Source organism: Accipiter gentilis, chromosome 25 (assembly GCF_929443795.1).
Source record: "Accipiter gentilis chromosome 25, bAccGen1.1, whole genome shotgun sequence".
In the NCBI taxonomy this organism is placed as follows: domain Eukaryota; kingdom Metazoa; phylum Chordata; class Aves; order Accipitriformes; family Accipitridae; genus Astur; species Astur gentilis.
In genome coordinates, this window is record NC_064904.1 from 12,472,322 (window position 1) to 12,497,397 (window position 25,076).

General features: G+C 49.9%; 1 protein-coding gene across 5 annotated transcripts in view; it reads left to right on the forward strand.

The window, feature by feature from the left end:
- Positions 1-1,789: 1,789 nt before the first annotated feature.
- Positions 1,790-25,076, forward strand: part of KIF26A (kinesin family member 26A) — a 102,448-nt gene continuing 79,161 nt past the window's right edge. For 2 of the 5 annotated variants that reach the window (XM_049828340.1, XM_049828341.1), the window contains exons 1-2: positions 3,970-4,260; positions 4,421-4,666. In XM_049828340.1, coding sequence (XP_049684297.1) covers positions 4,207-4,260; positions 4,421-4,666 — 300 coding nt within the window. In that variant the 5' untranslated portion in view covers positions 3,970-4,206. Of the gene's footprint in view, positions 1,925-3,969; positions 4,261-4,420; positions 4,667-9,656; positions 9,728-25,076 lie in introns of those variants that run through there. The other 3 variants (XM_049828342.1, XM_049828343.1, XM_049828344.1) reach the window with 3 other exon arrangements.

Here is a 25,076-nt window from a genome sequence, read left to right on the forward strand (position 1 = left end):
ATGATGTCCTTTTGTGGCCATAGAAACTTAAGACCTCTTCTCTCTTCTCTCTTTCCTCTCTTTTCTCTCTTTTCTCTTCTCTTCTCTTCTCTTCTCTTCTCTTCTCTTCTCTTCTCTTCTCTTCTCTTCTCTTCTCTCTTCTCTTCTCTTCTCTTCTCTTCTCTTCTCTTCTCTTCTCTTCTCTTCTCCTCCCTCCCTCCCTGCTCCTCACCTCCATCCCTTCTTCCCTCCTTCCCTCCCCCTTCCCACTCTTCCTCCCTCCCTGCTCCCCCCACAGCACCCACGGCCACGCAGCTCCCCCCCCCCCCCCCCCCAACGTGCCGGCCCCCGGCCGAGGCCAGCCTGGGGGGGGCAGGACCCCAGTCCCGCCCAGGGAGCAGTTGCGGGTGGGAAGAGTGGGACCGGCCGCGGCTGCCCACTCCCGCCCGGGCAGCGCTCAGTGTCCGGGCAGGGAGGGCTGCCGGCGCTCCCCCGCCGAGCCCGGCTAAACAGATTATTGAACTCACTTTCACTGCAGGCGTTATGAAGCGGGATAATGCTTTTGTCAGGGGGTGAATTATTTGTTTAGCGGGAAAGTACACGGGAAGGGATTAGCGCTCTGCCCCCAGCCCCCTCCCCCGCTGTGCCGGGGAGCCCGATCCATCCTGCCCGCCCCGACGGGCCGGGCCTCGCCTCGCCTCGGCGTGGAGCCCCGATCCAAAAGCTCTGCCCCGGCCCCCAGGCTGGGACACGCGTGGGCACACGCGCACGCGGGGGACGGCAGTGCTGTGGTGGAGGGGGGCGGCCGGAGAGGCAGCCTGCGGGGAGGGCTGCCCTCTCCCCGGGGCTGCTGTCAGGGACCTGTTTCTCGGCCCCCTCGATGAGGAGGAGCTCGCTCCCTCCTGCCGTCCTCTCCCACGGCAAATAAAATTTAGCAGAAGGAAAAAAAGAGGGGGGAGCTTTTCAGGGGAGTGAAAGGCCGGATCCCTTCCGGAAAGTGCTTCACTTCTGCTCCCTCGGGCTTGTCTTTTTTTTTTTTTTTTTTTTTTTTTCCTTCCTCTTTTTTTGTTTTCCTGTTCTCCTTCCTCTCTTTTTTTTTTTTTTTTTTTTTTTTTTTTGTGTGCGTGTCTTTTTCCCCTCCTAAACTGACTTCACTGTCAGCTTTTCCCTCCTTGCGCTCACCCCGGAGGAGGAGGAGGAGAAGGAGGAGGGAAAAAAAAAAAAAAAAAAAAACAACCCACCACAACCAACCAACCAACCCAGCCACTAAACCCACCCAGCAGTGGATGGGGGGAGGCAGGAGGCTCGCAGTGCGGGCTCCTGGCCAGCGGGCGGTGGGAGCCCCCTCGCTCGGCGAGCTGATGGCCGGCGGCGGGGGAGCTGGGCGCTGCCGGCCCCGCGCACCCAGCGCAGCGGCGGCCCCGGCCGCGGCGCCGGCGGGGCGCTGAGCGGGGCCCGCACCCGCGCTCGCTCGTCAGGCAAGGTGCGCTGGAAGGGGGGATAAAACGGGAGGGAGAGCGGCGGAGAGAGGCGGAGAGAGGCAGGGAGGCTGGTGGGGCTGCCCGGCTGCTGGCTACCTCACCCCGGCAGCGCGCATCCTGGCAGATGAAGGAGTAACTCACCCGCGCCTGGCTTTTTTTCTTCCTTTTTTTTTTTTTTTTCCCTTCTTTTTTTAAGGGGTGGGAGGTGTTTGCTATTTTATCCCTTTTTCTTTTCTTTTTTTTTTTTTTTTTTTTTTTTTTCCCTCTCTGTGTGTGTATACAAATACATCGCCTCCGCTCAGGGAGCCGGATATTTCCAACCCCAAACTATGGCTTTTCAAAAATCGCCCGATGCCTCCAACGCCACGAGGAAAAACCCCAGCCTGCTGGAGATAGGAGCCTTGTGCTTGGACTCGGAGATCATCTTCGGCTTCACCAGCCACCTCCTGCGGAGGAAAGCCAAGGTAAGGGGACCTTGCCCCGGCCCCGGGGGGGGGGCTGGGGGCCGGTGTGTGGGGGTGTCCGGCTGCCTGTCCTGCCCCGGGCCGGTTCACGGGAAGGGGGTGGCAAACTTGGAGGAGCGAAGTTGGCGGCGGCCGCGCCGGGTCGGGTTTCAGCACCACGAACAGTCCTGGCGGCTCCGCGGAGCGGCGCGGAGCAGCGCGGAGCGGCGCGGGGGGGGACGGCGCCGCCCGACCCGCTGCCGGGGCGCCCCGCCGGGCACCGCGGTGCCTTGTGAGCCCCCGGCTTCAAATGGGGAGGGGGAGCACCGCGTCCCGGTATTTCCAGGAGGTTTTTTTTTTTTTTTTTTTTTTTTTTTTTTTTTTATTAATAAGGAAAGGAGGGGGCTCAGCCCGGCAGCGCGGCTCAGCCCTCAGCCCCAGCGCCGGCCGGGGAGCACACCCCTTTACCCCCCCCCCGCCCCGTCCAACCCGAGACTTGGAGCCGCGGGAGGGTTTTGCAGCCGTTATTCGGGCACATGAAATTTCGGAGCAAGTTTCCGGAGACCCGCAGAGCCCCGAGCAGGCGAGAGAAGGAAGCCGGGGCGCACCGCCCGGGTGCATGAGTCTGTGCCAGCCCCGCTTTCCCCCCGCCCCTGAGAGGGGCACACGGCAGCCCCCGGGCAACAGCCAGCGCTCCCCCCGACCCCGACCCCGTCTCTCCTCTTCCCCTCCCCGGCCAAACTTTTCTGGGGCTCCAGGCGGGCGGGCAGGCGGGGGCAGCGGCCGCAGTGCCCCCAGAGGCTCTGCCCGGGCGCACATGGCCCCAGCCCTCCCCCGGGGCATGCACCCATTTGGGGCGGGGGGCGGCGGGGGGTGTGTGCGCTTCAGACACTTGCTCGGGAGAGCCAGGAAAGTTTAAGCGGCTGGGGAAGGTGCCTCTTGGGGGGTGGGGGATTCCCCCCCTCCATATATATGTTTTTCCCCACTCTTTGTGCTCGGCGCTGCTCACATCACCGCAGACCCCACCCCACGGTCCGGTGCCACCAGCACCCACCCGCGCGGTGGCGGGGAAGGAGACAAGGAGCCGCGTTTGGCACGGCCGGGGGAAGAAGCCGCCGCCGCCGCCGCTCCCCCGCGGGGTGCCGGTTGCGGCGGCGGCTCCGTCCCGGGTGGGAGCGGGGGCTCCCGCGTGTGGCCCCGCGGCGGCGCCGGCAGGTGGCGCTCTGGTCACAGGGACGGCGGCGGCGGCGGCCGGGCTGCGCCCCGCGGGGCCCGGCCACGTCCCGGCTCGGCCCCTGCCCACCGCCGCCCGCCGCGGGGGGCAACGGGACCGGGCAGCCGGGGGGAGTAGCGATAGACAGTGGCGCATATCCCTCTCTCTGGGGACAAAAAGAAAAAACCCCAAAAGTGCTAAATATACGAGCCGGAGCGGCAGCCGAGTAGACAATTAGCTGCGAACGTTAATTTCTCCATCTGTCAGGTCAATTTTCGCATGTACGGACATCCAGCGCGCCCGCCGAGGGGCTGGGGAGTCGGGCCCGGGCGGGGGGGGCTGTGCCCCGCGACACCGCGCATCTGCCCGCGGAGGCGGGAGAGCGCCAGCGGCGGGGGCGGAGGGGGGGCAGCGGGTCCCTGCCGGTCCCCCGAGCCCCGTTTGCAGGTGGCCCGCACCCACAGCCCCCGCGGCAGGGCCCGACGCCTGTGCGGCTTTCTTGCCCCCGCGCTGCGCAGGGGGACCGGCACCCCCAGCCCGGCCCTTTTTGCCCCCCTCCCCAGGAACCCGGGTGTCGGAGGGTGAAGGAGGCAACGGCGGGAGCGTCCGCGCTTTAGTCACACCGGTTTGGGACGATCCCGTCGGGTCACTGGGAAATGGCATCTTCCCCCCCCCCCCCAACCCCAAACCTAAACCCCAGCCCGCCCTTGCCGAGGCTCCCCCGCCCCGCTTACCCCACCCCACCCGCCCCCGCCCAGCCCCTCCTCCCCTGCCCTCCGAGCACTTTTTGCAGCTTTTTTTTTTTTTCTTCCCGACGTGTTCCCGTACTCCGGGTCCTTCCCCGTGCCGCCGTGGGGAGCTCACTCCGCCTCCCTCTCCCAACCCAAACTTCACTCCCTTCTCAACATGGGAGGCAACATCACCTAGCGCGGCAGCCCGGACGGCGGGGAACCGGCGAGCTCACTGTTGGCACCCCCCGACCCCCGACCCCCGCCCCGCCATGGGCGCCGCGGGCCGCCCGCGCCGCCGGGCACCGCGCCGTCCGCACTAGCGGAGCGGGGCGCGGGGCAGGGGCGCATCCCCCGCTATCATGATCGCGGCCGCCGGCAGAAAGGGGCTGGGACCTGAGCCCCGGGCGCCGGGGGTAAGTTGTTACGGCACTCCTCCCCGCGTTTGGGCTTTTTTTTTTTTTTTTTTTTCTTTCTTTCTTTCTTATTTTTTTTTTTTTTTTCCCTCCCCCGCGAGGGGGGTGGGAGCCGCGTTGCCTCCGCGATCCGCGGCGCTGAGTTCTGCTCTCTCCGCAGGTGGCGGAGGGGAGCGCGGCGCGGGAGCTCTCCCCGCGGAAGAGGCCGCCGGCCGCCGCCGAGGAGGAGCGCTGCGCCAGCCGCCCGCCGCCCGAGGGAGCGGGGGCCGCCGCGGGGGCCGAGCCGCGGCCCCTGGAGCGGGCGGCGGCCGGGGGCTGGTGCCGGAGCTGCCAGGCCCAGCTGGCCGAGCTGAGGAGGCAGGCGGCGCGGCTGGCCGCCGGCGGCTGCCCGCCCAACGCCCCGCCGGTAAGTTGCGCCCGCGCCGCCCGTACAGCGCCGAGCACCGGCGGGCGGTGGCGGGAGGGATGGGGGGGGGAGGGGGAGGTGGCGGGGGCCGCGGGAGCCTGGCCCCCAGCCCGGGCGGGGTCAGGTGTACGTCCCCGCGGCTTCGGGAGGAGAACGTGACGGCGAAGCCGGTGCTTTCCGACCCAGGAGGGTTCTTGAGAAGTTCAAGGATTCCCCGTCCCGGGCTTTATCAAAAAGCGAAACTGCGCGTTACGGTCACCGGCTGCCAGAAGGAGTTAAAAACCAAAACGGCGAGTTGGGCAAGAGGAGCGGGAGAGCAGACGAGGGGCCGTGCGGGTGCCGGCCGGGACGCGCGGTCGGTCGAGCCCCGAGCGGCTCCGAGAGCCCCGGTGCCAGAGGAGCTCCCCGGTCCCGTTCTGCGGGGGGGGGGTGGGGGGGGGGGAGGCGCCGGCCTGTGCTTCCCAGCCCCGGTGACACCGTTGCGGGGATGCCGGCTCGGTGCCTCGGCTGGGCTTTGCAGCGCCTTCATCCTTCCTGCGAGAAGCTGCCGGTGGCAGCGGTTCAGCTCCTCCTTAGGAGGAGCCCGTAAAACGCAGCTGGAAATCACACGCTCGTGTTTGTGGCGCTGGAGGAAACTTTGAGCGGGATGGGTTTGCTGGGGTTTCGCCCTCTGGGTGCCTGAGCGCACCTCCCTGGCCGATGGGCTCGTTCCTGTCCTTAGTGGCACTCAGGCGAGCCGGGGCTGGGTCATTTTTCTCCGGTTTGTGCTTCACAGCGGCCCTTCGTATCGGTAGTGAATGGAGAAGGTGCATGGGGATGCCGGAGGTTTCCAACCTTTGACGCATGTGCAGCTTTATTGGAGTGTGTTGTAGTTGTCCGCACAGTTCTTCCTTTCCGCGCCCGTTTTCCGCACATCGGCGGTCTTTATTGTTCTTGTTCCCTTTCCTTTAGTGAGGGCACATGAAACAAAACTTCTAAAAGGTGATACAGGTGAAAAAAACAGAGTCTCAATACAGAGGCTTGCCTAGGCACCTGAAGAGATCCCGAGGATTAGCTTGACGGGGCAAAATGCAACAGAAGACCCTGAGATTCTGTTTCAGGGCACACAAAACGTGTGTTGGGTTTTTGATAACATTTGGAAGTAAGGTATTGTTTTCTAAACAATGCTTATCTGGATGTTTGCAAGAATGGGGGGGAGGGTCTGAAGAGGAAGCCAAACCCTACTGACCTTCATTTTCATTCAAAGAGTTCCTGTATGATCTACAGAATTCCCATTGAATCTAAATATAGTTTTGTTTGGAAGTGCATTGTGGAGCAGTGTCCGAATGCGCAGCGAGGTTTGTATTTTCAGGCCGGATCCAAAAGCCCTTTGAAATCAACAGGAGTCTCCCTATTGACTCGCTCGGTTTGGAGCGGGCTCTTATTTCTGCGGTGTAAAAGGTCACGTATCTTATCGCGTTGAATTCAGGACTGCTGGACCTTTTGTTTTCTGGATTGCTGCAAATAGTGGAAAGAAGTTTAATTTCCCCTTGTGAAGTGCATGCGATAGGCTGCTTCAGTGGGGAGCGCATAAACCCCTGTTCCCGTTGTTGGGGTGGGCCTCTGCTGTAAAGAATAGTGTCCTATCTGGGAGCGGATCTCTGTCATGGGAAAAAAAAAAAGCCGCCACTCGGTGCAAGAGAGTCAGGGGGCCTCGGCCAGGTGTTCAGGTGAGGAGACCTGTGAGCAAAGGCCTGTTTGTGTGGTCTCTTTCCTGCAAGTCTCGGGGGACTTCCTTGATAAGCACTCGATGATGGGTAAATTAATCCCCCTTTTCTGCAGGGTTTCAAAGCATGCCTAGGAACGTAATAAAATAGCAGTCATCAGCGTCAGAACCTCGACAGGCCTGATCACGGAGTCACAGAGACCTGGAGTTTACTTACCGAGTAGCATACAGTAGAGTTAGATGTTTTTAAATTTTTTTGAAAATACATTTTCTAATGCTTGTGAGGCCTCCAGCCTAATTGCAAGCTCAAACCCCCACTAATCCTGGTGGAGTGAGCAGCTCCTCAGGAAGGAAGACGCAATAAACAGTCCTACTTTACTGCCTTCTGAGTGTGAAGTAGGTTAGCGGGAGATAACAGTCAGGGGTTTGGCTACTCAGCTGCTGCGAATTGGCCTTGCAGTGGGAATCTGATGCAATATGCTGGCAGGTTGAGCACTGTGTAATGTTTGTGCCAGAGAGGCAGCTTGCTTTTTTTTTTTTTTTTCCCCTTTCCTTTCTTGTTTAATTATATAACAAGACATCTGAAAAAGCAGCTCTTCTCCATAAGAGTTTCGTGCCCGTACAATAAAAGTCTAAAGAGTTTCTTATAAGCTCTTCTAACATACTGTCAAATTAAGCAACTACTGGATGAGTAAACACCAGAAGGCTACTGCTTGGAGCATGGTGCTCTCAAAGGATTTACCTCCTTTGCCATAATAATTAAGGGATCTTTCAGCACAGATTCAGAAAGATTTCCACACCTGGTTGAAAAACCTTTGGAAAGGTGGGTGGGTGCCTCAGAGATGAAAGAAGGGCTAGTTTCCTGCTGTTGATATCTTTCCTGATGAAAGAGAGGAGGTGTATTCTCATGCGTGGGGCAGCTGACAAGGGATTGAATTCACATTAGAATAAAAAGCCAACGTACTGTTTGCAGTCTGCAGGGATAACAAATCTAATTGCTTGAGAGGGCTATGATTCATACAGTTTATGTGTTGCTGTCCTTTCAATTAGATGTATTTAAAATATATAAATAATTTAAAGTTTCGGTGCTCAGATGTTGTGCATTGATTACAGAATACTGTTAGTTGTTTGTGTCTCTTTAAAGTCCTCCAAATCTCTGTGGACGGTTGATAAAAAGATATACCACTTTGCTTATGTTAAAACTCTTTAACAGTTCTCCCAAGTACAAGATTTACTGCACCCTACGCTGTCGATTCCCTTCTTTTTCCTGCTGCTGCCTTTACAGTTTGCCACCACAGTGAGGCTTGTGTGTGTATCAAATCGTGATTTCTGGCGAGCATGGATGGGAACGAGCAAAATTTAATCTGAAATTATTCCGGATTAGCATTTTGGTATTGCAGCATCGTCATCAGTTGCCGGGTCATGTACTGAACTAGTGTAGGAGTTTAAAAAATAAAGGTGCCTTGGTTTATCCCTAATTAAAAGTTTTGTATGTGCCTTGCAGGCTGTGTCCCTGGAGAGCTGGTAATGGGATACAGGATGTCCTACTGCCAGGGTTCTGGCCGGAGTGGAGAGGAGGTTGTTGTGCCTGGAAGTTGTTGCTGTTGGAAGCTGTGGGGCAGTCCACGGGAAATGAGTTGGTGGTCTCTGCCTCACTCCCAGTTGGCAAATAGCCTTGTCACAAAACCACCACAACAATTACTGCTAATTGGCATCACTGTTGGCAGTTTCACAGGAGAGGCTGAGGGCTGAATGGGGATGCAGATTAAATTAGTAATAATAATACTTAGCACCTCAAATCTTCACAGTGCTTCACAAATGCTAATTAATTAATTTGCGTGATGCCCCTGTTCGGTAAACCTAAACGTGCTGTCATTTCTAAAGAGGTGTATGTCGGAGCGAGGTGTGTGTCTCCGAAAGGAAGGGGACGGGCAGGGACTGTCCAACATGAGAGATGTGCTCTTGCAGCTCCATCGCTGGAAGGAAACTCTCTGCTCCCTCTAGCGCAGGCAATAGCCTTAAGGATATACAGCCACTGTAAAATGGTTTTAGCTAATCCCTTATGAGCAGAGGAAGAAAACTCTCCTGATAGGAGGAACGCACGCACTGATGCAACTACATCCACAGAAGGCTTTGACACTGGTATAAATATTTTGGTTATAGAAAAGTAATAATCGGACCCAGTTATACTGGAATAAAATAATTTTTTTATCAGTACTGAAAGGAGGCCAAGACCAGAGAAAGTTCACTTTGGAAGTGATTAGCTTTAAGGGTTGTGTTTCTCTCAGCCCAGGGATTCAGACACCCCATTTCACCTGTCCCCATCCACCCTCACACCCCCCTACCCTACCCCCCCCCCCCCCCCCCAAAGTCTGAGCAGTTTACGTTGTAGCTACTGCCAGTGCAGGCGGGTGTCAGAGGCAGCACGAAAGGGGGCAGAAACACACGTGTTGTAGCTTGAGTTCAGCCAAGTTCTTGCAATCCTAGTTTTTAAGAGCTGCTTTTCTTCCCTGTTTTATTTTTTTCCCTCTTGCATTATCTGCACTGCGTGTTACGTGAGGCGCAGCACTGAATGTCTTCCAGGGAGTTTGAGGGACAAAGGGGCAAGTGTGGGCTCTTTATTGCCGGTGGGGTGGACAATGCATTTTCTCTGATACGTAAAAAAACTGTATTCCCAGCTGACCGGGCAAGCTGTGGTTTGGTACAAAGAGGCACACTGCCAGCCCTGGTCTACAGAGAGTCTTGGTGACCAGGACAGGTCATGCCTTTGGTTGCTAATGAACCATGAATCATTTGAGGGAGCTAAGCAAGTCCGAGCCCGCCGTGTCCTTGGCAGGGCTCTGTGTTACACCAGCTAGAGCTGGAGGAAGCCTGGCGTCTCTGGAATAAAGGGGAGGGGGGTAGCGGTGGCTTTAGACACGCTGTTTGCACTGACGCGTCTCAGCTGTGCAGATGCCACACAGTGCTGCTGGATTGCACTCCCACCACACCTGCTCCTCATCAAAGCGATGGTCTCTTGGTACACCTGTATGTGGTGCTGATTGCATCACCTGAAGGGGAGTCGAAGAACAAAGTTTTGGGAAGGGCATGCTCTTTCCTGTGGGTTTCTCCTGTATGCTAAATAACCCCCACGTTTCCACGAGCAGCAGAGCTAAGGCTGGATGGTTTGGTAGGATGGATGCTTTGCTCGCCGCCTCTGCTCTCCCCATCCCTCTGCATGAATCCCAGCTGTTCCCTCCTTGTCCCTGATGGCTCGATAAGAGGCAGCACCTTCTCCCCATCTGCAGCGGCACACGTACTGTTTGGTTGACAGTGAGCTGGTACTTGGACATCTGGCTTCTGCCCAACAATAACAGGTGGGTCCTGCCCAACTTCTCTCACGGCCAGTTTGTGGAAGTTGTAGGAACTTGCTCTGAGCCTTCTGCCTCAATTTCAGATCCTTTGACGGGTTCAAAAGCTCTTACGGGAGGGCTGGCAGCAAGGAGGGTGGAAAGAAGGGCAGTGCAGCAGTTCTCATGGCTTTGGAAAACCAGGCCAAGAGGACGGGCATGGGACTGAGGGCTGTGCTCTTGATGCACGAGGGCCAGCTACGCTTTGTCGTTCCCACCTTGGCCGCTCTGATGGCGTGGTGTCAGCAGGGCCAGTAGCAAGGAGAGCGTCTGTGATTCCTGGCTGCCGGTACCTGTCTCCTCGCTGTTGGGTGCACTGTTGGGTGCTTCAGGAGCCTGCGCTGCACACCGAGGAGCCTGGGAGAGGGCTCTGTGTCCTTCGCGTTTGCCTGCAGGCTCATGCTTCCCTGGAAGAGCAAGGGTTCAGAGCACGTGGGGACTTCTCACAACGCGTGGTGCACGTGGAACAGGGCTAAGCTTTTAGAATCAACCCCTGACTTTGTGAGGAGTTTTTCTTCCCATGCCCATTGTTTTCTATTGACATGACAGCCCTTTCTGCTGGGTGACACGGTCACCTGGAATTTGAGAGTCCTGGTGATGGTTTAGAAACCCTGTGCTGTCTTGCCTAACTTTGGGGTCCTCTGTTACTGAGGGGCTGTGTGCTCTTTTCATGGGAGGCCTTGCTGCAACTGGGTTGATGTGGATGAGGGGAATTGAGTGGGAGAACTGTGTCGGTTACAGACGCCTCGACAGAGAAACCCAGTTTTCAGGGCTCTTTACAAGCACTAAATGCAGCTTAAAACGTTCTATATTTAACATTTAAAAAATGCGTAAGTGGAAAAGTAATGTCTTGGTTAATAAATATGAAACTACGGGGCATTTTTTTAGATGCACATTTAATATTTAATTTTGTGAGAGAGACTCTTGCAGAGACTTGGTTGTGGAGTGCTTCGGGCTATGAGCTCAGATGTGGATTTCAGGTACGTGTGCAGTCTAATAACGGGGTTAGTGACAACACCGTGTCAAATGTGTTGACATGAGCAGCTCCCTCGTTTCAGTCAGTGCAGTAGTCCCCATGCTATATGATAGGCCGTGGAAACTAATTGTAATGAGTTTGCTTTAGACATTTAGGATTTTCAGGCATGCCCTTTTAAAATACAGGTGAGTGGGATTATCTTGCAGTTCAGATGCCAGAGGCAAAGACCTTCTCACCGGGGAATCTGAAGTGGGGGAGCGGGGACTGTGCTATTAGATGAAGATACTGCGGTCTCCTGGGTAGCTGAGGGTAATTAGTATTGCTCTGGCTCTTTCTCCAGCTAATTCCTTCAGCACCCTGCCCTATTAGGGAAAAGGGAGGAAACATAAACCATTTCAAAATCCCAGGGGGTGGAAAAGAGCATCTGCTCCTAACATCTGAGGTTACTTTGAACCTGTTGAAATACGTAGTAGCTGCTTTATTGTTTTTGCCAGGAGTTTCCACCTACAGTGATCCCGACCTCTAACTTGTTAACAGTGAGGTTGTAGGAGGCAGTAGTCATCCTCTTCTTCCCCGGCCCACAGCAGCTGATAATGACTGCTGCTCTGGACCTGGCACCGCAGGGTATTGGAGCGGGGATGGCCGAAACCACCAAGAGGTTTTCCTTTCCCAAGACCAGGAGCGCCTCCCATGTGCACTGTTGCTGCATGGGTCTCCTGCTGCTTGGGTACCCCGCCGTAACTGCACTCTGGGGGTGCGAATCCTTCTTCCCACAGTGAGGATGCTGATGTAGAGAAGAGCCAGTTGGTCCTTGAGTTTTCAGCTGGCAGATGAATGTTTTGTCGTGAAAAGTGAGCGGAGATTTTGCTTCAGCCTGGCTAGAGGAGGAGAATCTATCTGGAAACATGTGCATGTCTTATGGAAGATTTTTCTATGATGATGCTGTTGCCTTTCTCAAAATTGGATTACCTTCAGGGACTAGATCTACTCAGATATTGCTCACACCGAGTATGGCAGGCAGCTGTCCATTTGAGAGTATTGTGTCCTCCTTTTTATTTATGGAATTTAATTTGTCTGGATTTGTCTCCCTGTCCTCTGACTTCAGACCTGCAGCACTGGAATAACTATTTTGTATTTACGTCTCCAGTATATCCCCAAATGGAAGGCATCTTTAGGAAGGCGGGAGTCTTGTCTGTCGCTGGCTGTGCTTGTGATCACGAACAGGCTGACTTCTTTTACAAGTGTCTGCTAATTTTGTATAGTCTTTCAGATGAGTGGCTTATGGGAGAAAACTTGGGCCTTACTTTCAGGAGAATCATGCCTTCTGCTGCTTTTAACAGGAAGAATTGTGTCCCATTGCAGGGATGCAGGACCTGAACTTAATCCCTACATCTGTCACTGACTTTGTGAATTTGTTCAAGCTGCTTAATATCCACATGCTTAATTTCTCCTTTGCCCAGCAGAGAGAAAATGCTTCCATCTTCTGTCCATTTCCAGTAAAAACTTTTCTTTTTGTGGTTGGGGACTCTCTCTGGCTTGTATGGCATTGAGCATCATTGACTGCTGTTCTTAGTAGAGCTGGCTGCTCCTGTAATATGGATAATAAGGAAGAATATATAACAACACAGGGACACAGAAAACAGCAGCCTCTATGACTTGCAACTGAACTTTCCAGGCAGGTGTTTGGTGAGGGGTTTCTGGGGCTGGGGTCTCTGCAACAGCAGAAACAGCAAACAAAGCCAGGGACTGCAGATAAACTGTGCAGGTGGACAGTCCTGAAAATCTGCCAGTTCACCAGGAGGAGAGTGGTGAGGCTCTGGAAGGGGACTGAAGGTGCTGCGGTGTATGTTCAGGCAAAGGGGAGCTTGCTGAAGTAGCAGCTATCAGATCAGCTCGGGGAGCATGGATTAGAGCTGTGCCGATGTTATCTAAAAAGGGTTTATCTGCATGCTGCGCTGTGCCTCCCTGTGATGAAACTAGAAAACAGCCTTGTGGAAATGTGGTGCAGCCTTGTAGGTCGGGAACCCTTCAGCGGCTTCAGTCCCTCATACTGGTGTTGAAGTTTGTGCCAAAGCGTGTTACTTATTAGTTTTTCATTAAAAATGTTTTATTTATAAATGGGAAAAAGGAAAATTTTGTAGAGGAACTCAAGAGCAAAGCTTCAAATGATTATTCCAAGCAAGGGGGCTGGTGGGGATATGTCACTTTGTAGGAGTAATGTGTTCTTCCCTAGGACAAGTTAAAGTGAATGTAAACTTTTCGTGTACAGTTCTTTGCGCTGACTTCTTTGCTTTGAAGCTGCATGAGCTTTTAAGGCGTAGCTGGCAGATGTTCGTTTTCATGTTGGAGAAAGAATGTTTAACTGGTATAAATATATCCACCTATTTTAGGCAGCGTAATGGCATTGTTGCGTGTTTGTTTTATCACTAAGAGTCTGACTGTTGTGTGCATTGCCCTACCATACAGTGAATCAGCGAAATCTCGGCACTTGCTCACAAAAAAAAGGCTTAGGTGCACACAATTACCCTTCTTTCTGAGTCAAGCCTTAAAATCAGTCTTTGATCAGCGTTCCTGGAGTTTGGCAGGCTGCTCTGAGTTTCGGCTGGGGCTGGGCCAGCATAACCATACGTCAATACCTGTGCAGAATTGATTGGAACGCCGGATGGCTGTGGGAAAATGATCAATTTTCATTTAGCTATTAGCAATTCTTCCCCTAACGTAGCTGAGGGATTTTACGCTGCTCAGTGAATGGGATGGGAAGCCTCCTGTACACAACTGAAATGTGATACTTCTGGCTAGGCTGGGCATTGACTGGCTTTCAGCAGTAACTGCGAAAGTGAAGCATTAGTCCTAGTTCTCACAGCATTCAAAAGATTATGTTTAAATGTGTTTCCTGTTTTACCACAACATACAATTTGTTACAGCATGGTTTGTGTCACTGTCGGTGTGTATGTATTGATCAGTGTTGATTATACTGTAAATGGGCGGTGTTTGGCTTTGTATTCTAAGTCATTTGGGAAGTTAGATGTGCTCAGTTTTTATTGTACTCTTTTATTGCCTTGTGTTGTTCTCATTGTATTGTGTGTTGCAGCATGTATTTACTCCTTTTGGCATTGTTGCTATTCTCCTGGACTTTAGAGTACAGCAGTACAGCTTTGCCTGTAGCTTTATCAAGTAAAATTTCTTTGCAGCGATCGCCTGCTGCTTTTGCATCTTACGTGGCTCCTGAGCAGTTCGGCGGTGGTGGCTGTGCCTGGGGTACATCATGCAGCCCTCAGCAGAATGGTACTGCTGAGTGTTTTGGAGGAGGTGAGCCTCCTGGTGTGGTTGACGTCAATGGCACCAGGCTGGATCCATGATTCATGGATCCCGAAACAGGGCACCAGGAGCTGTTGCCATCCCCGGACTGCGACCCATCTTCAGGGACCCTCTGGGATGCGGCAGTTTCAGCCGCTGTTGGAAATACCATCCAAGTGCCTTGTACGATCAAGAAATCTGGCCATCCTTGTTTCAATTGCTTTACTACTTTCGGGTCATCTGTAGAGGCTCTCTGTGCTGCTGGGTGTGGTGAAGGCATTCAGGTCTTTCCTTGGTAGCTCTTCAGTCCTCTTTGAGTGCCTCTGGACAAAGAATGCCAGTGTTGCGGCAGACCCTCTCTTTAACAGCAGATCGTCTAGCGTGGGGTGTAAAACCGACTGCTTGTATCTACTGCCCAGCTGCAGCCAGGCTCTAGTGACCAGTGGCATGGTTCCCAGGAGGGTTAAGAGGCCAAGAGTCAAACCTTGAAATGTGCTTTGCGCTTCATTTGTGGAGTGCTTGGTAGGTGTTGGTGTGGAGGTGGCTCCAGAAGCCAAGACCGCTGCCAGGTGTGGGTGACCAGTCACCAGCCCAGACTGGGAACATCCCACGTGGCTTGTTTCATGCAAGTAAATGATTTTCAGCTGCAATAAATAGCAAAAGTTGGACAGACCTGGCCTCTGTTCAGCAGACAGAGGACAAGTGCAAAGAGCATGCCAACCTCTGCCAGTGCTGGACTGTGTGTGGTGCTGACAGAGCAGCAGAGCTGTGTTAAGAGTTTTGGCCCAGATTTAAGCAAAAGCGATAGCTGAACTTTAGGAGAAGGAAAGTTTGGCTGACTTGGGTGTTATTTGAGAAACGTTAGCCGTGTTGTGATAGCGCGTCAGTTTTGCGTTGAACGTGTGTACACGTGTGTGTTTGTACAGGGACCTGGCTGCTCCACTTGTGAGAACGAGCGCTCCAGTAACAGAGAGGAAACAGAATTCAATCTTTGATGAATGTGTCACGTAACCCGCACGTGCATGCCCTAATGCTGGGTGCATCGTGAGGAAGAGAGGTGTTCCCATACTGCTGCCTGGCCCTGGGCCATCTGGTCCCAAGGAATCAGCCGTTAGTGACGAGAAACAAATCTGCTCTACAAAATTTGGCCTTTGAAGGATGGAGGCAAGGCACACGTGTCATTGCCGCTGACGTTTCTGGGTAATGCCGGTGCTCCTTTTCTGGTAGGTGGGCAGAAGGTGGAAGGGCTGGTTTGTCCCAAATGCCACTTTTAGAAGTGCCTTAGCCTCAATATGAACTACAGGTGCTGCAGAGCTTTTGTAAGCTATCTTGAAAACTATGCTGTGGGTGAAACACAGGCCAGGATTTGGCCTATAACTATTTTGCCTGTAGCTTGTAATTAAAGATAAAGTTAAACCCAGAAACTCTAGTTAAAATGTTCAGGTGTTAGTGTCGCTTGTATAACTGTGAATGCAGTAGTGAACTATTTTGCTGTCTTTCTCTGAAGATTGTGTTGCAAAGAAAGAAAAGCGAGCACATTTGATATTCCTCCAACAAGCTCTCACAAGGGTAATTTTGTGTAGATGATTGAGTGGCATGGAAACACTGTAAGATATTGTCCTTTTGTGGGTTTTGTAAAGAGGAGATACAGTTGAAGTAATTTATAATATGCAGAGTCTCAGCAGTCTGCCGAGAGAGCTTCTTTAGCAATTACCTGTAAGAATAAAGTAAAAAGCATTTATTATTGATATTCACATTCCACATATTAAGAAATATTTCTTCTGATACTGTTAATTTTTTATTTGTAGGCTCCAAAGGAGTGTAGAGTAAGACAAATGTGGTTGAGGAAGAAAAATATATGAGTTAATGTATTAAGTTTACATATTTTTCATTTGATGGATTTATGGTTTTTAATTACACCTTCATGTCTTGCATTCAGATCCCTGGGGGCCCTTTCTGAATTTCATGCTTATGCTCTTATAAATATGAGATGCTTTAACCTGCCACCTTGTGCAGTCTTCCTGCTGCTTGACTGACCTCTGGTAAAGTTACTTTTTATTTGAGTTTAAAATTTGAGACCTCCACAAAGAGCTAAATGATTACAAAAATACTTGTGTGATTTGGAGTTCCTCAGCCTGCCATGTTGTGCCTGTGAAACACAGGTTGTGAATGGGTTTCTCTGATGTTTGCATGGAAGGGTGGACTTTGTGCTCAGCATTTGCCAGTTGATCGTGAGCAGCAACACCCTGGCCTCAGCTTACGGCCTTACTGGCTCCCAGTGGAGTGTTTGGCAGCGGAAAGTAGTCGTGCCTGTGGTAATAACCCTTTGGGGAGCCATGACTGGGTTTAGGGAAGAGTGTTTTCAGCAATACGTTGTCCTGAATCTGGCTCTACGTCTTTTTACTTCAGTCTTCAGTTACATATGGCACTGGATTTTCATTTCATAACAGTTTGCATCGTGGTTCTTTCATTGACAGTGGAATTGAAAACCTGTGTTAACAGGTGGAAAATGAAGCCTGTTGGCACTGTGTAGTTTGAGTTGATTTACACTGGTGAAACCGAAGAGGAAGCCAGACTGCAGAACTGGGTCAATGTCTGTATTCCAAATCTGTCTCTCTGTGTAGGTATCATTACCTCTGCCTGCTTTTTTCCAGCACATCCTCTTCATTTTTCTGTTCAGTGGGAACATAATTACCTGTACGTGGGGGGAAAAACAGTGCCAGGATCTGTTTGGTATAACTGAGACCTAGTTTATCCCAGAGGCAAACAGTCCAGGCTGATAATACTCAAAATTTCCAAAAGAAATTTGCTTTGGGACTGACACTGTGCGTGAACATTCAGCCACAACTTGAGCCCTTTTCCTCAGATTTGTGCTGTATATCCTTTTATTATTCCAGTCATGGCTGCTCCTAAGCGCACACAGCTCAAGAGCGAAATAGCTCTGATTTGTGCTGTTAAAATTTAGTTGGGTTTCAGCTTCTTATTGCCAAGTCTTTTGATGACATGAAAGATATGTTATATGCAGGGCTGGCTTTTCTGACCCACCCGGAGTTCTTCCCTGAGCTTTTTATTGCTGTGGGAGGGCTTGACTCCTGCAGGATTGGGCACAATGAAAAGTGTGGAATAGACAGCTAAAGAACTGCAATGCAGAATAAACACTTGACCCTGGGAAGTGAACACAATTGAGAACACAAAGGCATTGTTCTTTGAGGTGATGCGTTGGAAGTTCTTTACTTTCTGTGTTTTCTTTTTGTAGTTTTCATTTTAATTCCTCTTGCTAGCACGGGTTCAATCAGATTTCTCTTTCTTCTTGCCACTGGAGCAACAGTCCCTTTTGCCAGTGTTGGAAAGTAGTCCAGGGCATCCCCTCCTTACTAAAGGATGTACTTCTGCTTTCTTTGGGAGCGGTGAGAGGTCTGGTACAGAAGGCTGTCTCACTAAGCACAGTGGTACAGAAGCAGTTCACCTGCATCTAAAGGAGTGAGCTGAAAAATGTGTATGATTGTTCAACAGGAAAAAATGTAGATCCACTGTGTGAGAAATCTGCTTCTTTCTGTACCTCGACAGGATTCCTTAAGTCTGTGCAAGAGCAAAGAGTTAAGGTAATCCTGATCTTACAGAGGACTTGGTTAACCCAGGAGTCTTGTAGCTCAGCTGAGTACAATACAGAAATGACATCAGTTGGAGCTTAGAATAAGCTTCCTTATCTTCAAAGACTGTTTACTTAATGGTTGGGGAATCGCTGTGTTTGTAGGTAGAGGTAGGAAATGTCCTCAGGCAGGCAGGAGCTGATAGCATTAACAGAGCAGTAGTGTTTCTCCTCAAGCATCCTTACATGGCTAGTGTGCTTCTCCCAGCCTGCTGGCTGCCTCTGCTTTCGTGCACACCACCCGTCCAGAGGTCTTTAAGAGATTGCCAAGGTAATTTTGGATGCTAACCACTGAACCCAAGCAGTATCCTTGTAGCTTTTGTGTTATTTCTTCCACGTCCTACTGACTTTGGCCCTATGTAGGGTAATTATATGGCCAGTCTGTAACCTCTGGCTTGTTTTGCATTGTTTGCCTATAACTTTTTTTTTTCCAAATTCCTGCTAATTTTCAGGGGACATGTGCTTACAGGGTAGTTTCTGAAAGCATACCCAGAGTTAGCGTGTCCGTCTGTGGAACAGTGGGGAGGGAAAGGAGAAGGGAGCAGCGTGTGCTGCTTTTCAGTGCTGGGCTATCAGCAGCCTGTCCCGGGGTGCGACGCGATGGGTACGGGGCACGCGTTGCAGTGCAGCGCTGGCTCTGCTGGGAAGCACATTCTGCCAGGGGATGAGTCCTTCTGATAAAAGTCCCCGTCCGACACCCAAATGGTGTAACAACCTGAGGAATCGGCCTCTACGAATCCGGGGGCAGTACTGCTTGTATTTTTCTTACATAAATACATCTATAAGTTTTCTTTAAAATATTGGTTAGAGGTATTTTAAAAATTTCAGCATTGAGCAGTGTTGCCTACCCTTGGATATTTCAGCTATCCCTTGTAATCGCGTGGAAGACAATACGTAGTTGGTTTGGGTTTTTGGAGGATTCTTGTGCAGGACCTGGATCTTTTCTGCAGAGTTCCTTTGACAGCAGTGAAGTTACTTCTGATCTCCAGTAAAAAGGACAATTTGATTTGCAGATTGTGTAAGAGCTGCTATAAACTTAATTTGGAGCCCACTAGGGTACATGTTCTGCATGCAAGTGTTTAGCTTTCCATTTTTCTCATGAAAACATTCCTGTAAAAGTGGTCTTTAAAGCAAATTTGTGCCTCATTGGCATTTTTTTTTTTTAAAGACAAAGCAGAGATGCAGTGTTCCAGGCAGATATATTTTTGTTCCCAGCTGTTTTGAATGCTCATTTGATGTTAAGTCTTTGTTCAATCCAGTCCTATGTCATTAATGACTCTGGAGTAAGTAGGTATGCAGAGCTGGAGGAAATCCTGTTTTATACGTTCCTATTCTAGGAGAGCCTCAGAAAGACTAACAATAATGCTGCTTGGTGAGGTAATAGGTAAACATAGTAAGAAATAAAAACGTGCTTACTCCTTACTGAAGCAGAAAAACAGCTTATGAAGCATAATGTTGTCTTTGATACGTGTAGATAATCTGACCTGCTTCAGTCTGTGGATTAAGGCATTAACTGGGGCAGCTGAAATGGCTTCTCATAAAGAACCTGTCCCTCTGGTTGTAAAGGAGTTGTCAGCAGATGCTAACGAGAATTAAAAAGAAGTAGGAGCCCAGTCATAACCCAGCAAAGTCACTTGGAAGGCTTGCCTTGACTTCAGCGGCCAGTTAATTCCCACCTGAGGTGGGGGGGGGTTGTGTTGTGCCGCTTAGCGTTATCACGAGTCCGATGTGGGCAGTGGTTCCAGTCAAGGGGGTGGGTGGTTCGCAGCCTTGGGTTTGTACCTGTCCTCTTCACGGTCCTTTCAAGACTGTGGGAAAGAGAAAATGGGGCATCCCCCAGCTTTTCCTTCCCTTTTCTGAATGAATGGTTTAGCAGAAGAGAAGTATTTCTTTTCAAGAAGAACCAGTGTTCTCATAGGAGGTCAAATTTCTTCATCACATTCTTGAGGAAGTCAAGACTGGATTTAAAACTTTTGATCTTGGTCAGTAGATGGGCAGCAGGTAGAAAAACAGGGTGAACTTTTGGTAGGAGTTTTGGGAAACTGTTGACTTTTTTTTTTTTTTTTAGGAAGAAAATGTGAAATTGTGTAATTTTTCCATCAGCCAGCTTCTATAGCAGCGTGTGTGACTACAGTGAAACATGTCAAATCCAGCCTACTCGCACTGTCTGTGCTACAGGCTTCCCTAGGGACGTAGGGCAAGTCAGCTAGCATTACATTTTTAGATATACTTACCCTATTTAGCATATGCATTTTGCTCAGCTTGTGATTACGGACTAGTAAGTTGCATGCCCGTATACCAGAGCCCTCCTCTTGGTGTTCCTTATATATGCACCGGTTTTTATGTGCATTAATCTGGTGTGTATGCTTCAACTATATTTCTAATCTCTCTCTACCTTCAAGTTTTTGACTGTGAAACAGCAGTGATACCTTTTCTTTGAGTAAGTAGGCAGAGTCATACTTGAGACATATTTTCAGACCACTTCAAAGATATAAACTTACTTAAGTGCCTGTGATTTATCTTGTTTTGCTTTAGAGTCCTTAAATGTCAGCCACTCTGAACAGTTCCTAGGATTTTCCTCTTTTATTTGGGAGGTGTCAGCTGACAAGAAGGCAGCTGGTGTGCTGAAAGCATCATTCCCTTAAGAATTTGGTGTGTGATGCGTTTAGCTGGAGAGAAAGCCCAGTGACAGTTGCCATTTTGGGTTTTTGTTTTTTTTTTTTCTTCTTCTTTTTCCCCTAAAAGTTGCTGTCTTGCCCTGTTGGTTTAATGGTGAAAGAATGTTGCAACAGGTTTAGCTGTGCAGTGCCTTTCAGGTAGCGAGAGATACCTGAGGAATGAGAGAGATCTTGTGTGCGTAACTGGCTGGCACTTGGCTGACCTAAGCTGACGGGTCTATACATAGTCCCGATTCCTGCCCGCCAAAAAAGCATCTGATGCAGACAGCTGCTGGGTGCGTGACCCCTTTTGGTACGTGGGGCGAGCGTGGGCACGTGCCTTCCTACCTGTTGGGTGGGCGCGGCTACCTCCCAACGCTTCTTGAGCTCCTTCTGTGCTTTTGGAGGGGACAGCCCCACCAGGAGACCTCGTCCTAGGTCGAGGGAGCTGTTGGACCCCTGATGGCAGGAGGGAGCTGGGCTGCCTGGGCTCATCTTGTGTAGAGGAGGAGATGATCGCGGCTCCCTTGTGCAAATGGTGCTGCTCGGTGCAGGGTTCAGGGCAAGGGAGTGAATACGCATTGGGCATCACCAGCTTGTAACTGCCTGGTGCAAAGTGCAAAGGGGAGGTTGCTTGAAGCACCTCTTTCCTCCAGACCCCAATAACTGCATTATTGGCTCCAGGATGTAGGAGGGAGGGGAGCTATCCATTAACAGCTGCTTTCCAGAAACACTTAAGATCAGAGTCTAATGAGCATGTATCACCTCTAGTGTATCTTGCTTGTTTCAGGTTATGTTGTGATGGCAGTCCTGATGATTATCTCATATTAATTTTCTAGAGTGTGATGTATGTGGATACACCTACTGCGCTCAGAGATTTCACTGCAAGATTAGAGACGTGTTTAGGAAATTAGTAATGAGAGAAAAACGCGTAATTAAAAATGATATCAGTTTGGAAGCTCATCCATCTTCAGCCAGCTTGCTGGAAGAGAAGAGAGTCTTACACAATGCTTAGTGGTGGGAAAACACATTTGGCTTTCTACATTTTAAACAGGAAGGAACTATTTAAATGACAGACTTACAATAGTAATCAGGGCATTTACTTGGGACCGCTGGATCACATATTGTAGCTGCATAATGTTGTGGTAACTGAGACTGTATAAAGTTAAGGCAGATCTCATTGTATTTGTTTTCTTCTAATGATACCTTCACACAATTTTTTTTTTTTTTTTTAAACTTATTTGGACCCTTCATAAAGTAATTGGGTCCTTGTAGTGAAAATAGCATTCATATTTTGAGGTAGTCAGATTTACATATGCTGAATATTGGCTGTAACATTATGAGGTTGCACACTTAACAATTTATTTGTTTCCCGAGATAGGCAATTTTATGTGAAATGTCTTAAATTCACAGTCTGCAACAGAATTTTAGCTCTTCATCCCCAATGACCATTATAAAATTGCCATATGCCTAAAAATGTGCTCAGCACAACTGCAGTTGTTCAGACTGTAAATTTGCTCTCATTTTGTGATGGGATCCTTAGTTCGGAATAAAATTATTCTTTAGCGGTAGGATAAACACCATTTGGTTGTATATGGTTTGTTATAAAATGTGGTAACTTTTAAGCATTTCAAACAGTACGCATGCTTTATTTGAGTTTTTCTGCCATTTTTCACGAACAGTTAACAGTACCTTGTTGTCATTTTTGTCATGATGTGTCCATAAACTCAATTATCTTTCTCTTTGGTCCAACTTACAAACACATAGAAAGCCTAAGCAGATGTCAGAGCAATAACCAGGTGTACATTGTAATACTTTGCAAAGTTTTAATTGCTGCAGGGATGTTTCCTAGTTAATGGATCTGTTTATTAAGTGCTTCTATCTGTTGTGTCTTGTTCAAGAGCGTACCTTACGTATGGTATTTTCAGGCTGAGTCTGGCTATTTTATCTAGTGACAGCCTCAGAGTAACCTTGCAGAGGGATGTGCTTTTCCAGTTATGATACCCATAGAGTAGTTAGCAAAACTGCTGAATTGCTTGTTGTGTAGGGAACTGTGTAATTTGTGATTTTTTGGTAAAATCATTAAATGCTTTAGAGGTGTGAGTTTGACACAGGGGAGCCTAGACCCAGCTGGACCTATGGATGTGACCAGCGTGTAAATATTTACCCTTATCGCCTCTGTAAGCACTCTGGGGTAAGGCGGAGCGTGGGCCATGAAAAATGGTCAGAGGGCTGGAGCCCCTCTCCGGTGAAGAAAGGAGAGAGTTGGGGTTGTTTGGCCTGGAGAAGAGAAGGCTCCGGGGAAACCTTATTGTGGCCTTTCAGTACTTGAAGGGCTTTTATGAGGAAGATGAAGAGAGACTTTTTAACAAGGCCTGTAGTGAAAGGACAAGGGGCAATGGTTTTAAACTGGTTTTAAATGGTTTAAAAACAAAAAAAGAAGAAGAGGGTAGATTAAGGCTGAGTATAAAGAAGAAACTCTTTAAAAGTGTGGTGAGGCACTGGAACAGGTTGCCCAGAGAAGCTGTGGATGTCCCATCCCTGGAAGTGTCCAAGGCCAGGTCGGATGGGGCTTGGAGCAACCTGGTCTAGTGGAAGGTGTCCCTGCCCATGGCAGGGGGGTTGGAACTAGATGGCCTTTGAGGTCCCTTCCAACCCAAACCATTCTATGATCTTTGGGTGGCTGCTGATCATGGCTGTTGGGTGTCCGCCTGTTGAGAGATGATGGCTCTTGTTATCTGGGAGGAGGGACAATGGGTGAGGAGGGTATGGCCAAAATGACTTGACCAAAGACCAGCAGTTCTTGATGGTGCTTGGAGTAGGGAGCTGTTAGGTTGGTGGCCAAGGGACACCTCGTGTCTGGGAGCTGGAGGTCAGCAGCTGTGATGGAGAGCATAGGCAGCTCCCTGGCATTCCCTGTTATGCTTACCCACGGAGAACTGGCCTTCCTGGAGAGGTGCGAGGGGAAGAACAGCCTCTCTTGGCAGCCGCTTTGGGGTCTGTGCTGTTGTGCGTGAATGGGGAGATGTGGATTTGGTCCAAGGATGTCTCCAGTTGCCCCGTGCTCACTGCCCAGAAGCAACTGCACAGCAGGAAAGGAGACCCTTGGTTCATGCCCCTGTGCAGTACTGCAGATCTGTACCCAGACCAGGCCATGGAGCCAGGACTGGGTCTTTTATGAGCGATGCTATGTATTGATGGAACAATGAGAGAGAAAATATTTTCCCAAGAATTTAATAATTGCTTCCTTGATGAAAGGCCCCAGCATCTGGCTCTTGTGTTTCATGTATTTTGTCATGTAGATGTAACCGTTTGCTTTGTTCCTGGCAGTAATGTTAACTTATTTATGTATGAAGCCATTTCCAGGTCAGTGGAAAACTGCATATAAATCTTTATTACATGTACTTGATTGTCTTTAACTCTTTGTAAGATATAATTAGCGTCCAGTAATCGTATTGCGGTGCTGTTTCTGTGATTACGCTAGTAGTTAGTGTGCTATGCAATTCTGGTTTTATAGACTGGAGCTAATGTTAGCTTGATTAAAATAAAGGATAAACATCGGCCTGTGTTGTTGGCCAGTTAATTTTCTCACCTTTCTGCTGCCCAGTTTCATTGCCTCCTGTGGTTCTGAGATGTGACCACCTGCCACTGTGTGGCTTCTGATTAAAAAGACGTGATTTTTAATACGTGGTGCTTCAGGCTGAAGTGGAGCCACTTTCAGTAATGGTGTCTGCGATGGGAGGGAAGAAGTGGATTGCGGCAGGGTCTTCAAGGACAGTGACTTGGCGAAGCACTAGTGCCTAGAAATGTTTTGATCCTATTGTAATGAATAGCTGCTAGTTCCTGTTGTTGTTTCTGTTTTGATTGAGTGCCCAGCTGGTGTATGGCGGAGATAGGATGTTGGGGCAGGGAAAGGAAGTCACTGTCAAAAGTGCATCTCCCTTAGGAAAGCAAGAATGTGGAGGCACAGTAGAATTGGGGTTTAAATAGTACTTATTTTTCCTTGGTTTTCATAGTGCACTGGCCGTATGCAATTTTCCGCTTGCTGGGTAATGGAAAGTTGTGCCCAGAGGAAGTCACTTCGTAAGTCAAGTTTGGGATTACAAAATCAATCACTGTTGGGTCACTAATTGGTGTGGAAGATAGGAATTTCCTATACAGTATGATAAGTTCATTGGTTTTCTGGCAGCGTGTGCACAGTGAGCTGTTTAGCCAACGATAATCTTTCCTGGTTCTGTTGTTAACTCAGGAAAAGCATCAGGTCATTTATAGCTACACCCAAATCACTGGTTTGTTTCTGAGTAGTAAGGGGAGGGTGGGGGGCAGTCTGATGTCATGTAGAATCTACATGTGTTTTATGAAGTTTGTTTTCATCTCTTTGTGGTATAATAGTGAAGCTTGGCAGCCACATGGGAATCGTGAAGATTGATTGCTCTTGGTGTTAAGCAGCTCACATCTCCGAGTTTGTATCAACACAAGCCTTCTTCCAGCAGCAGCATCTGGCTCATTGGCAAGATCTGCGGACAGTTGTTCTGATCGCTCTGGAGGTGCCTCTGGCTGTCGTGTGGCTGCTGCCTTGGCCATGCTGCTTTGTTATTCTAGCTGGTCCCATTTTCATTTATTTATTTTTTGGCTTACCTTTGATTCTCGTGAATTGCTCCTGAGATTGTGGTCTTGAATAAATCTTGCCTAACTTCCTCATGCAGGGACTTCCATGAGATGCTGATGTTAATTTAT